We start from the raw sequence: 13,901 nt of genomic DNA on the forward strand, positions 1-13,901 counted from the left end.
AAACATGTTTAGGTGCTATTTATTTGTGCAACCTTATCATGTTTTTTTTTGCTAATTTTTTTTATTTTATGTTTTTGGATGGTTTTAAGATGCTGATATAAAAAATAAAAAATATATATTATTATATATTTTTAAATGAAAAATATTTTAAAAAACAATCTTTACTATAATTTTAAATACCCTTTGTTGCTAAATCCAAATAACTTGAGTTTGCCAAACATCAACAAGATCCACATTGGTTGGGTATGGTAAACATATCTAACCTACAATGCTTGGGTTTGGCATGCTTACCAGACCCAAGTGTCTAGTTTACCAGGCCTGCAAGTGCCATGCCCATTTGTGTGTGTGTGTGTGTGTGTGTGTGTGTGTGTGTGTGTGTGTATAATTGTTTAGTTTTTTAAAAAATAATGCATTATTTGTGTATATATTTTCAAATAAATTTTTGATTTATGTTAAGATAGGAATGATTCATTTGTTTTTTTTTTTTAATTTTATATAGATTTTTTTATAAGATTTTTTTTATATTTGCAACCTTTTTTTATATAATTATTGTTCAATAAATTTTACATATGTGTCGGTTTCTACTGCAAATTTTATGTGTTTTTTCTATTATAAATTTATTTTGATAGAGAAATTTATTAAACATGACCAGGTAAATTACCCGTGTTGCGATATGAGATATCCTGATTTTTATTTTTTGCTTAGTTTTCTCAGTTTCATTTTTCTTTATTGTTGATGAATTTTTTTTCATGACTTCACACAATGATTATTGAGTTGTTTAATTAGATGCGTACATAGGTTTTGCGATTTATATCTAAGAGTTTTTTTTGCAATATATATATATGGAGGAAACTATTTAGCCAATGCTTGCTCAAGAAAGTTTAAAGACTTTAGTGTGTTTGGTATTGCGATAGCTGTTGTGATTGTGGTTTGAAAAAAGTTGTTTTATAAAAAGTACTTTTAGTTGAGATTGATTTAAAAAAATAGGTGTTTGGTTAAAACTGTGGTTAAAATTGAGGTTGAACAAAAAGTAGTTTAATGTGTTTAGTTAAAAATGCTTTTGAAATTGAGGTTATAAAATAATTTTAAAAAATATAAATATTAATATTGATGGTTTTTAATTTAAATATTGTAGATTTAACTATTGCTATTATATTATGAAATAAATAATACTTTATATAAAATATTTTTTATTATTCCATTAAACCATTTATAATTCCATTATGTACAAAATTCATCTGGCAAGAACTACAGTTTCCATAATTTTTTGAGCGTGCAATAAAATTAGATGAAATATTATCAGGAATAAAATTGATTTGATATTACAGTGCGAATGAATTTAATTCACTCTACACTAGTTTTTAAGGAAAAATATTTTTTACATGACAATACGAGTGAATTTAATTCACTATAAATTAATTTTTTAAAAAAAATTGTACAAAAAATAAACACAATGAAAAAAACTGTTCACGTGAACAATGCAAGTGAATTGCACTGTTCCCTGAAATGCTGATGGAGAAAAATAGCCAGGAGCTGCTTTGCCAAAATCATGTGTAAAACGTGAATTATCATGGGCCCCACCATAAATAAATTATGTTTTTTTTACGTAACCAAACATAATGTTTGTTGTGGTTGCTTCAAACGTAGAAGCAACCACTCAAACAAATGGCCTCTTTATGTTCTCTTAGGTTGCTTTCTCTTGGAAAAAAATTTTATCTTTTAAAATGAGTGGTTGATATATGTACTATATTTATTTTATGCACTAGGTCCAAAATACATAGATGAACACATAAAATATTTTTACAGATATTTAACTAAGTTATTCACGTTCCTGCAATAGTAAGGAATTGACAAGAATTTAATATTTTTTATTTGTTAATAGTTACTGAGACTTCATTTCTTACTAAAAACTTGGATTTTCATATTTTTTGGTTAATTATATCAATTTTTTGTTTTGAGTTACTCAAATAATATCTATCCTAGATTAACGTCTCTTTTCATTTTATAATTTGGTTTTATATGAAATTTAAGATAATTTAAATAAATTTTTTATGTTAATTATCTGAAAATATAAATCATATATTTTTCAATCCTAACCATTTTTACTGGATGTTTAAAAATCATTTTTTATAATTGTTTTACAATTGAAAACAGCACGTGTTTTAAAAAATAGCCCGCGGCGACCTTTCTAGTTATTTACTAAAAGCCGGCTGCACCGTCCTGTTTTGTTGGGTATGCATAATTATCTTCTTCTTTTTATTTTGGAAATTTATTTTTTCTTCTTGGAAGATGATAGTTACTGCAGCTTGATTTGGAATTGAGAAGATAAGAGAAGTCCCTTTTTTTGTTTACTTGGGAGTGAATTCCTTCTATTCTGCTGGTGGGCATTTCTTTCTGTTTAGAACAAATTTTTGATGTCTGATTTTTTTTTTGCCCCTTTAATTTTTGGTATTGGAATATACATTATATTGAGAGAAGATGATCAGTGAGTCAAAAAGAGAACAGTTGTGTGTGGAATATATGCTTGTTTGTGCCAGTTATGATTTTTTCTACTCTGTTTTCCTTATTTCTTGGGTTTCAGTTTCCTGAATATTAGGTCTCTCTCTTCTATTCTATTTGCATGGATATGAGTCTTGACTATTTTAGGTTTCTGGGTTTTTTACTTTTTGTGTACCAAGTTTTTCTTTCTTCAGATGATTTGCTGTTTTTTTTTTTTAATCTAAATAAATAGTAAATCTCTGTTTGATTTTTGAACAGGTCTTCTCTGGATATTTGATTTAAACTTGTATGGCTCTTCTCTAGATGTTACCAGCCCAATCCAATCCAAATTGGAAGGTTTCGGTGAGTGAGGATTAAGCTTCTGGATCATCAATCATGGAGGGTCCTTATGAAGCATCCAGCAATGGGGGAGCAGCAAAATCCAATCTTCAAATCATTAGATACTCACCATTCAAACCCTGCACCAAATTCATATCACCTTGGTTTGATCTGAGAGTCTTTTATGTCAGGATCAGTAATTTTCAGGTCGATGATTCGACCCCGCAGTTTCTCACTCTCAACCATATTCCTCTAAGTCCTGATACTCTATTGGAAATTAATGGTTCTCGAACTAGTATGTATTCTGATGGTGTTGCTTCGCTTCTTAGGAGAGACCGAGTGGATAGAAAATCAGAAGAAGCTACATTTGTTAGCACAGACAGTATCCGAAGTACTGGGAGTGTGGAATTTGAGGTATTTGATGGAAAGGATCTTGTTCTATCCGGGTTCTTGGAAATGTCCAGTAGTAATGGTTTCACCGGGGAATCAAAAAGCAGTGTAAAACGGTGGAGGATGAACTGTGACTCCCATATAACCATTGGCACTGGCTTCTTAAAAGGAAAATACAATGGTGGTCCGGAGTTACCACTACCAACCATTGAGGTTTATGTTACAGGTTCCTTCTCAGGGACACCTATCATATTCACCAAGACTTTGCAACTCACTTACCGCAGGAAGCACAATAGGAAGGGCATGTTGGACTCAATTCCTGAGTATGAGACAGCTGAATCCACAAAAAATGCATCACCAGACCATGATTTGCAGGTAAGGACAATATTTTGATTTTTAAATTTCAATATGGTGGAATATACACGTGCATGTATGATTTTTGATATTGCACTCAGACAGTGCATTAATATATTTTCATGTTTGAAGGAGCATATTCTTTGCAGTTTTGTTAGTTATTTTTTAATTTAATATGAATCATGTGATTCAAAACTTAAGAAATGGAGAGAATTTTGTGTTGAATTCCCTTTTTGGTATGGCCCCAAATGTGCTTCCTATCTTGGAACATGTTTTTGGTTCTTGTAAAGGTCCCATTCTTGATGTTTTGGACTAGGAAGCTGTATCTCATCCTAGATGTGGCATGGGTATGGGCAGGGCACACTTTCCAAGCGATGAGATAGTGCTCATTGTCCCTCTTTTTTTGTTGCATTGTTTTCAATATCCTTCCTCTGAAATCCTGATGTGCATGGACTCATGCTGAAGCCGCATGGATGTTGGTGCCCACATGTGGGGCTACCTACCCTTGGGCCATTTCTGGGAATTTCGTTGTTCTTTCTCTTTATGTAACTGAACTAAATGGTGGGTTGTTATTACTTAATAGGGTTCACTGCAATCTGGGTTCAAAAGCTACTTGCAGTAAGCTAGTTGAATCTTTGTGGTGATGAGAACATTTTGTCTTTGGATTACAATTAAATCCTAAACATGAAATTTTGACTTCAACACATGATAAGGATTTTTTGCATGTGATACCAGGCAGCACAAATTTGTCTCAGTTGCCAATCTTTTCAATGTGCAAGATCTCATGTCTGACAATCTTGTTATCTGGGACCATTTTTTGTTTCCTTCAACCAACTTGAGCTGTTACATTGCATGGTGTATCAATGCATTCTAGATAACTTGTTACTTTCCGTTTCTTTAATTTTTTTTATGTTGTGTTAATTATATGCATCTGGAGCTACTAGAGAAAGGGATACCTGGAAGAGTTCATGTAAAGTTGAGTTTCATTTTCATATAAATTGGCATCTCTCCGCGGGGCCAGGGAGGGTAATGAACTTTGGCCTCAAAAAATGGCGAGCTTATCTCTTGCATATCCTGGCACACTCGTTTCCTTAAAGCACATAAAAAATTAACAAAAGGATTTTGTGCTCTATAACTTTAGGAGCGTGTCCTGAAGTTCACATGAATGTTTCTTTGAACACATTATCATGCACTTGCTACAGGTATTTCAAAAAGTTTAAATGATACAGGGAATCTGCTGCTATTCTGCAAAGGCTTGTTGTCATTAGCGATTTGTTTACTAGCTGAATTTGATCCCACTAATTGTTCTGTGATTGTTTTACTATAAATAATTAAAGCCTCGTTTTATCATTCTGTCAAGACTTATGCAAGGATTGTATTCATGTGTGCCTTTTTGAGGATTCTTTTGGGATGGGGGTATTGAAGGTTGGTGAGAGCCCCACCATACCATGATCACAAGCAATGATTACAATGTTTTCTTCTTCTTCTTCTTGGAAATAGACCTATTATTTCTAGTTTAAGTGAGCCTGGTCTACACGGCATAGAATTCTCGTAGAAAAATGTGAAATCTGATGGTAAAGGATTGATCATGTGAATTCTTATTGCTGAATTTGATGGTTCACCAGGGATGCATTATATACTTATTTCTGTATTTGAGGTGAAGGTCTGCCCATTGTGTCGAACATGAACTTATTTAGTTCATTTCAGCTTTTAACCTTTAAACCTACTAGCTTTCTGGATGTTTTTTCCCAAGTATGATGTGGTATTTACCTCACTCATCACTTTTCCATTCTTCATTTGCAGGGAGTTGACTACAGAAGTTACAAGTTAGAAAATGAAGAAGATTATAGTAACATGTACTGGAGGAGAAATGAATACATGGACGGTGAAGATGGTGAACTTTCATGGTTTAATGCTGGTGTCAGGGTTGGTGTGGGGCTTGGGCTTGGCATTTGTCTTGGGATCGGTGTAGGAGTTGGTTTGCTGGTTCGCACTTACAAAGCAACAACGCATAACTTCAAAAGACGGCTTGTGTGATTCATTTTCTCTGAGTTGCTATCCCTCATTCCCTCAACATCCAAATGCTGCTAACTTGATCATGTTCATAAGATGGCTCTTTTGACCGCAAGATTTTGACTGCGTGACTTGTGTGTGTAGCTAACAGTCGTTTCCCACTCTGATGTGTCTGGTATTTTTTAGAGAGTATAACAGATAATTAGTTCCTGCAAAGGGTAAGGGATGACAGTCGATTACATTGATGTAAGGTAATATACATGTGTAAGATTGTATGGCTTGTATTTCTATGTTAATAAAATCTGTTTTTGAGAAGCCAACTTAGCCAAAGGAATGCAGCGTATTCGTAGTTAAAATTATAGCTTAACAGCAGTTTGGCTTTCTTTTGTTCTTGCATTCCTCCCATGAAGCTTCACTTCAACTAATGACCTCCCATTATGATTTTAGCAAATTTCAAAATCTGAGTGGTGGGGGGTAGATAAAGAGGTTTATTACATTTTGCTGAATTCATTAGAATCTGAGTTGCAATGAGCATTGAATACAGTACAACAGTACATGGGGTGGAAACTTAAACGTTCCCACGAGTAGTAAAAGCAAGCTGCTTCCGCTATTATCCTATCTTGAAAAACATTGGCAGTTTTCGCTAGTGAAATTAAGATGAGCATCTCATCCACTACCACAGCTCCCTTTCAGGTGTACAGACTACATATGGTCTATACTTTATTTTGATAATACGGCGGCCTAGCTGACCGGTGATGGAGCCCCATAAGCTCCATGATTCCCATTTACTGCTTGTTGAAGCTTCTTGTCAAATCCCCAAAATGAAGCGGCCTTCGCATCATCTTCAGTCATTAATTTTGAGAACTCTTCATGGTCATACTTCAATATGGCCCTTCCTCCAAACTCGGTTGGAAGATTTTCATCGTCGAAATATGACCTCATGAGTTCGACACTGTCATTATCCTTGGGGTACACAAATTTTACCTTCTGGAATGTTTTGGCATCCAAGAAATACTTGACAATCTGCATGTATTGGACCATGAGATGTTAGTCGATCGGACTCGAATCTATCTAATTGTGTCCTAAATACCATTAGACCAAGACAAAACACAAAAGGAGCATAAGGAACTACTGCATTATATTACAGAACGTATTAGAACAATAAAGAAGCATGCAAAGCATTCTAGCTTGTCGTTGCTGAATCTTCATGTTTGATTCTTCGACTACAACAACCTAGAGGACCAGAAGTAGCAAATAAACGCTGCTAATCTTCATACGCAATTTATTCAATGCCTGCATGGCCTCGGCAGGTTGGTCCACAGGGACAAATTATTTGCAAGTTAGTAAGTTTGCGTTCCAAAACTCATTCAAGAAAACAAAACAGTTGAAAGGAGTTAGTTAGAATACATACCTTCCAGAATGCTTCAAAAATTCGTGGAGGATTGTAAAGAAATGCCACGGCTAGCCTCTCAGGGTAGTGGTTTTGCAGTATATTAACAGTATCACGAGCTGATTTTATGGGTGGAGTGTTGTTTATGGACAACCCAGTGAAATCTATCAACCACGCCATTTGTTCTTGACCCTCTGGTAGGTTGAGGACAGCATTCTCTATGAGATATGTCAGATGCCGCATCTGATTGTCTATTGACTTTGTATTCTGCAGCAGTTGCTACGGTGTTAGTTTCTGATTTGGAAATACAAGGAATTGCAGTATGAATCATCCAGATCCCCCATCCAAGGGAGAATAATAATAAAAAAAAACAGCCCATGATACCTGCATTCCTGGCCTTAAAATAAGAACTGTCCTTCCTTGTCGGTCATGAAAATTCGCTCTGTATATTTTTCCAGTCTCACCTTCAACAGCAACTTCATGCTGACAATAAAACCAATGATCAGAAAAGCGGGTAATTTCAATGGTTCAGCTCTGGTTCAAATCGTATCCGGGGTAAAAACACTCTGAGCCAGTAGGAGGGAGTGTTGCCATGCTTTTTATGAAGATTAACATGAATTAAGCCAACTTACCCAGCAAATCTCTTCAGGTTTATATGTCGACCTCCATTTAATCGTTTCTTCCAGCATTTTCTTTGCTTTGTCTACATTCCAGTTCCTAGCATCCAGATATCTTTTAAAGCATGCGTCAGTGCAATATTGTAAACTGTGTCCAGATAGCGGTCCAATAGTAGCCTTGAGCTCATTGATCTAAAGTAGAATTACAAGACCGTACTCAGTACCAGATTAACTATACTAGCTAGTATATTAAAACAGGTTTAGTGTTTAATGCAAGTCAAAGACCTCCCCGACTTGTTACCTTAGATTCATGCTGCAGTGAATCATTTTCCTGATCATGGCTGGTATTATTCCGCCAGAGAAACATGGTGACAATTATCAATATATTCTGCAGCTGTGTTCAACCTGTAATGAATAAATAGCCGAGCGAACCTTAAATAACAACTCATTAAGAAAGAATTAGCTGCAAAGTATCATCGATCCAACTACCCTTTAAAGGATCGGACCAGATGCAATCAATGTAAATTAAAAAGGGAAGATCTTAAGGACAGGAGATAAACCAAAGTAAACCAGAAACTGGGTCAACATTAATATTTTTTACTTGGCCAATCAGCCATAATCAGGAAAAAAGAAGAGAAAAAGGAGAACGATAGTGTATGCATGTATGCAACTGAAATTGCAAGATCCAAGGCCTCATTCTGCAATCAAGGCTAGGGAATACGTAATCAAAGGTAACAAGGTAGGCAAGGGATCGATCCACGATGGCTGGAACACTTGTCCACATGGTCATATTCACACCCATAAAAGTTTCATCAAAGAGCAATGAAAGCATAAATAGAGGCCATCACGCAAACTGTGTATCATACCAAAAAAACAAGGCATGACTCAACCACCACCCACTCCAACTTGACTCCTTTAATCAAGCAACTAATAACAGGAATCAGCCTTGAATGAAAAATTAAGATTTCCCTTTTGGCCTTCTTCTAGCAAAGAACATATAGGAGGAGAGAATCAAAAGCCAAGTCCATTGCATCAGTCAATTTTGACATGTTCCATTGCATTTCCTATTTTTGGTTCCAAATAGAGACTTAGAAAGCAAATCAACAGAAAGATAGATAAATCAAGCGAGCCACATACTTAACTTCATCATAAACCAAGAGTCACTAACAGCAAAACGAAAGCAGGAAGAAAAAAGAAAACCTTGAAAGGAAACAACAAAGCAAGAGAGTGACCTACTTCAAAGTTGAACTGCTAACGTATCAAGTGAAGGGGAGATAATCACGACTATCAGTTCACCACTAGGGCTATACACCACTGCCGCAGAAACAGAGGGGGAGAGAGAGGGTAATGTGCTTTCCTGGGAAGGCTGTCTTTATATCCTCTCCACAGAAAAGTCATGAGTTTACTTGTATAAAGACAAAAACAGCAAGACCCGAGTAACCTTCCTTTAAGACAGGACACGTTCGGTTGCCTTGCTTGTAAGAAGTTTGAGATATTTTATTCTTGGAGATGCAAGCCGTACGGTCATATCCTTTACCGGTTTATGTTTTCGAAACACTTGTTACTGTCGGGGGCGGAGCCAGTAAAATTAGCCAGGGGGGCAAACTAGAAAAGTTTAACAAAACATTATAGAGCAGTTATAAAATTTAAGTTTGACCTGAATCTTGATTTTTTCAACCAAACAACATGATTATAGGAAATTATTTAGATAGAAATGGAGTCCATCCTGCTCGGATTTTATAACTAATGATTACATAATATCTAAATAAATAAATGGAAATCATTAATAAATTATAGCCTAGCCCAGGCTGATGCAAATGACATCACTCACTCACTCACGCACTGGCATTCAACAGCTTGCTTTACTCTGTCAGTGCACGAGTGATACGACGAGAAAAGAAGCATTGGATACCCTTTCCAGTTCTTACTTTAGTCACGCACGCACGTGTGTACTCTAGAGAGTAGCAATGGTGTGGCTGTCATGTTCTGGAATCGCCATTAAGATCCCACACGAGCACTCCCTCTGTCTTCCTGGATTCTCTTTCCATTCCTATTATACTGGAGATCCATTCCTATATATAACTTTGTTGTTTCTTACATAATTATTTAAGAAATCATATTAGCCTAAAATAACATATTTTTTAACAATTATATTCACCGTGTAAGAATGCTAGCTTGATGCAACCGACCCCTTCTAGACTATAATGATCAATAAAGCTAAAACAGGTGACTCACGCACTACACGAAAAGTCAACAAAACTTTGCATGAATTGACTTTTCAAGAGATGGTGCGTGCCTCCTCCAGCGACTCGATTGTTTTTATTCCTTCCTCATTATTCCAACCCCAACCCCCAACCCCCAAACCCCCCCCCCCCCCCCTCCCCCCCCTCCGCCATACATGTGAGGCACACAAATAGAGAGAGAGAGAGAGAGAGGGAGAGAGAGAGAGTTCAGCCACGGGAATTCTCATAAGCAGACAAGGATAGAGAGAATAATTTCCAAGGCAAGAACGGCAAGAAATATTGCTCAATGGGGCTGATAAAAACAAAAATGTGATGCGATCCTCTAATAAAGAGGAGAGAAGAGCAGGTCAAAAGGCAAAGTGAAAATCCCGAGGAGAACTTACCTCCAAAGAGAAATAGAACCGTAGACATCACAGCTGCGAGTGAGGTTTTAAATTTCCTATTTAAAGTTCAGCATTTTAAAAATATTTTTGAAAAATTTTAAATTTTATTTTATTTTTTATTAACTTCAAATTAATATATTGTTAGTGTTTTCAAATCATTTTAATATGCTGATGTCAAAAATAATTTTTAAAAAATAAAAAAATCATTGGCATGCATTTTGATACGAAAAGTTATTTGAAAAATAACCGCAATCACATTGTCAAACGAGCTTTGATCAGTGTCATAAATTTTAATATTATTGGAGGTTTATCTAGTTGTTAATTTTAGATCTTTAAAGGATTAGTCAAAATACACATAAGCTAACTTACATACTCACAATTAAAAAAAAATTATAAAACCTCAAACAAATGATAAAAGTTACTTTTAACCATGTTAAGAAAAAAAATCACAGGATACATTCATTATATAGGAACTAGATTGGTGAATGTTATTTTATATGATGGTATTTTCAAGTGTTTATAATAAATTCTATAAGAAAAAAATTGATATTGATTTGGATTATCATCCATCAAAGAGTTTTCAAATTATAATTATAGAAAAAATAACAATAACAAAAATTGAATCCCAAGTATCAATTGATTCTTTTATTGATTCTGATGAACATTTAAATATTTGAAATTCTCAATCTTTTTACAAGAACTTGTAGCATAATTACCAGGTTCAACAAATATCAATAAATATCAACTAATTTTAATTATTTAGTAGGTGATTAATGATAAAAATTTGAAATTAAAAACTTTGCTTTCTATGTAATTTCATGTTTGAATTTTGTGATTGTTAATATTGATAGTTATTGGAAACTTACTTAGTTATTAACTTTAAAATCTATAAAAATTAGTTAAGATGAATATAAACTGATCTGAAAATTAAAAAAAAATTCATCTAAATCTTCATAAATCAACGAGGGAACGAGTTGCTTTACCAGATTTTGTCAATTTATCTAAATACAAGTGTCAAACCCTTATTCAAAATATGGCTAAAACTCCGAGAAGGAAGGGATCTCACCTTTAATAAGAGAGGACCAAACACCTTTACCGTCTTACGTACAAGGGATAGAAACATAAACAAAACATTTATAAAAATATTGACATAAACATTAATCTAAGATCAAACACTTTACGTAAATTATTAATGTAAAATTAATATTATAGATTGGATTTTTATTAAACAGGCCTAAAAGTTTTTTAATTTATACTTTCAAAACAAAACCACCAAGAAAGAAAAGATAACATGGACGAAGAAGAAAAGGAGAACAAATGAGGAAGGGAAGCTTTTATTTAATTGTTCTTTTTTTTTTATTAATAGAAGATGATAATTTCATTGATGATATGAATTCAAAAAATTAATACATCAACATTAAAAAAAAAAAACTAAGATGGGATATTGACAACTTGTTGTATTAAAAAGTATTGGACAGAACCGTTGACAGTACCTAATGATAAATAACAATATTCTTTTGTCGGGGAAGCCTTTATTTTTTAGAAGACGTCGGTGAGAAAGTCGATCCTTTTTCTAATGGGAATTGAGCAAAAGGAGAGGAGCCTTTATTTTTTAACGAATTTACTGCTTTTTTAAAGGATTTTATTAAGACGAGGATATCGGGGAAGATAACGTACAATAATATAGCACTAGGGAAGATGCACGCTTGTATGGTGCCGCGAGCAGTCTTTTCACTCGTTACCGGGTTCGTTTTCGCAAAGGAAGCGTCAGGGAAAGAAAGTGGCGAAGATCAGATGTAAAATCAATGAAATGGAAAGCGAAACATTAGTTCTATAGAAATGCTTTGGGTTGTTCATAGCAAGCAACCAAGCATTTTTTCAATTAACAAAAAGCAAGCAAGCAGTGATGCTTTGTGTGGTGCTCGGAGGACTTAGTTGTTAATGGTTGGAGCTGGAAATGTTGATGTTGTAAAGCAAAAGAGATTCTAGGCTGACTTTGAGCCCTTGCAAAGATGCGTGGACCAGTTTCACAGCTGCAGTTAAATGGAGATGTTAGCAATTAAGTCAGGTATACTGTTAGGAATAGATGGGTGGATACTGGATGCCGAATTATGCCAAAAAAGAGTTGCAGTTGCGAAGATCTAGAAATTGGGATTTGAGATTTTGATACTGTACTTTTATATATCCAGTTCGTCTGCATACTGACATCGCACTTCTTTACATGTTAATTTCTTCTCTTCTATCATTAAAAAGCTTGACATTGTTCTTCTTAATATGTTTTTTGTTCTTTGTTCAGCTAATACATCTCCTTCCACCATATCTGCCAACATTAATTCCATTCCTACGCTGAATGAAACCAACTTCAGGGATTTGAAAGAGAATGCAATGATTGTTCTCGGTTGTATGGATCTAGACCTTGTGCCAAGGATTGAACAACCCACTGCTCTTCCGGACAAAAGTTCCTAAACCTTTAGAGGCTCTGTGTCTGAAAAGGTTACTACTGCCAAGAAGTTCCTTGAGGCAATTGAAAAACATTTTGCAAAAAACAAAAGCAAGTAGCTTGTATGGATTAAAAATAAAAAACGAAGTCATGAATGCAATCTGACACATTCGCTTAAAGCTGAAGGAAGGCAATGAAGGTCAGCCTCGCCACTAAGCGAAAGTTAGGCGCAAAGGCAAGCTGAAAAGGCGTAACAAAACCTACCAAGTGCCAAAGATAGAAGGACCAATGCACAAAAAAAAAGATACACAAGCCCGAAAGAAATATATACTAATCCAAACAACCAAGCAGAGCGCGATTGAAAAGAAAGTTGGTGAAATAAAACAGGAAAGGAACAGAGATATACAATCAAAAGTATGATGGATATTACCTGGAAGCAAAGGTATCGATGCAACGAAGAAAAGCACAACATAAAAGCAACAAAAATATCAGAATTCGATAATCAAGCAAAGCCTGAATAACAAGCCCAAAAAGAGAAAACATTAGCAAATAAACACCCATTAACAAATTCGAAGAGAAAGACTTGCACGCAAGTTCCTAGCAAATCTTAGGAAAGAAATCAAATATGAAAGAAACAACAAATACAAACCCAATTTTCAAATCCAGCGAAATTTCTAGGAGAAAACTATACTAGAGCACGATTTAGACTATAAGAGTCAGAGATAGAGATGAATGAAAACTGAACATATCTTAGACCAAGTCTTTTAGATAAATTTTTTCTTTCTATTTCGATTGAACTTGGACTGCTACACATATATCCCAAAGATGCTCTTGTCAAGGATGAGCTCGATGTGGCAAACTAAGATTGTTGTGGTGGGAAAAAAAACAGCTCAATAGTATAAACCACAATTGAAATTGGGAAATCAAGTAGTGAGGGAAGGCTTACCGTTAACAAACAATGTAATCAACAGAGTAGTTCGATCAAACAGGCATGCTTAAAAATCTACCCACACAAGTAATAGGAGATCCACTGCCATACAACTGCATACTTGAAACTAAGAATTCGTCATAAAATCATGGATTCAATTTTATATTAAAAAACATCACATATTCAATGCTAACATTCCAATATAATGCGCATCATATAGAATATCTCATATAAGCTGAACAAACAAAGAGGTATTATACAACACTAATGCACTCTTATGTGGCTTATTCCGCTACGAAAAGAAAAGAACGATGCAAGTGCATAAA

General features: G+C 34.7%; 2 protein-coding genes across 9 annotated transcripts; one reads left to right on the top strand and one right to left on the bottom strand.

The window, feature by feature from the left end:
• The first annotated feature begins 2,180 nt into the window (after positions 1-2,180).
• On the top strand, positions 2,181-5,889 carry LOC133692452 (uncharacterized protein At1g01500). Of its 5 annotated transcripts, none has more exons than XM_062113413.1 (3): positions 2,181-2,232; positions 2,758-3,582; positions 5,365-5,889. In XM_062113413.1, exons 2-3 carry the CDS (start codon positions 2,875-2,877, stop codon positions 5,596-5,598), a joined length of 942 nt encoding a protein of 313 aa, XP_061969397.1. In that variant the 5' UTR covers positions 2,181-2,232; positions 2,758-2,874; the 3' UTR covers positions 5,599-5,889. The 5 variants fall into 5 exon arrangements, with proteins under 5 accessions (XP_061969397.1, XP_061969395.1, XP_061969398.1 ...); XM_062113411.1 differs by having other exon boundaries at positions 2,232-2,380; XM_062113414.1 differs by lacking the exon at positions 2,181-2,232 and adding an exon at positions 2,239-2,380 and having other exon boundaries at positions 2,803-3,582.
• Positions 5,890-6,049: 160 nt separating this feature from the next.
• On the bottom strand, positions 6,050-9,004 carry LOC133692454 (uncharacterized). 4 transcript variants are annotated; one of them, XM_062113417.1, is made up of 6 exons: positions 8,814-9,004; positions 7,883-7,986; positions 7,597-7,773; positions 7,349-7,447; positions 6,986-7,231; positions 6,050-6,597 (listed from the first exon to the last, which is right to left on the bottom strand). In XM_062113417.1, the coding sequence occupies exons 2-6, from the start codon at positions 7,946-7,948 to the stop codon at positions 6,316-6,318; spliced, it is 870 nt and encodes a 289-aa protein (XP_061969401.1). In that variant the 5' UTR covers positions 7,949-7,986; positions 8,814-9,004; the 3' UTR covers positions 6,050-6,315. The 4 variants fall into 4 exon arrangements, with proteins under 4 accessions (XP_061969401.1, XP_061969400.1, XP_061969399.1 ...); XM_062113416.1 differs by having other exon boundaries at positions 8,782-9,004; XM_062113415.1 differs by having other exon boundaries at positions 8,818-9,003.
• Between the last annotated feature and the right edge of the window lie 4,897 nt (positions 9,005-13,901).

This window comes from Populus nigra, chromosome 4, assembly GCF_951802175.1.
Source record: "Populus nigra chromosome 4, ddPopNigr1.1, whole genome shotgun sequence".
In the NCBI taxonomy this organism is placed as follows: domain Eukaryota; kingdom Viridiplantae; phylum Streptophyta; class Magnoliopsida; order Malpighiales; family Salicaceae; genus Populus; species Populus nigra.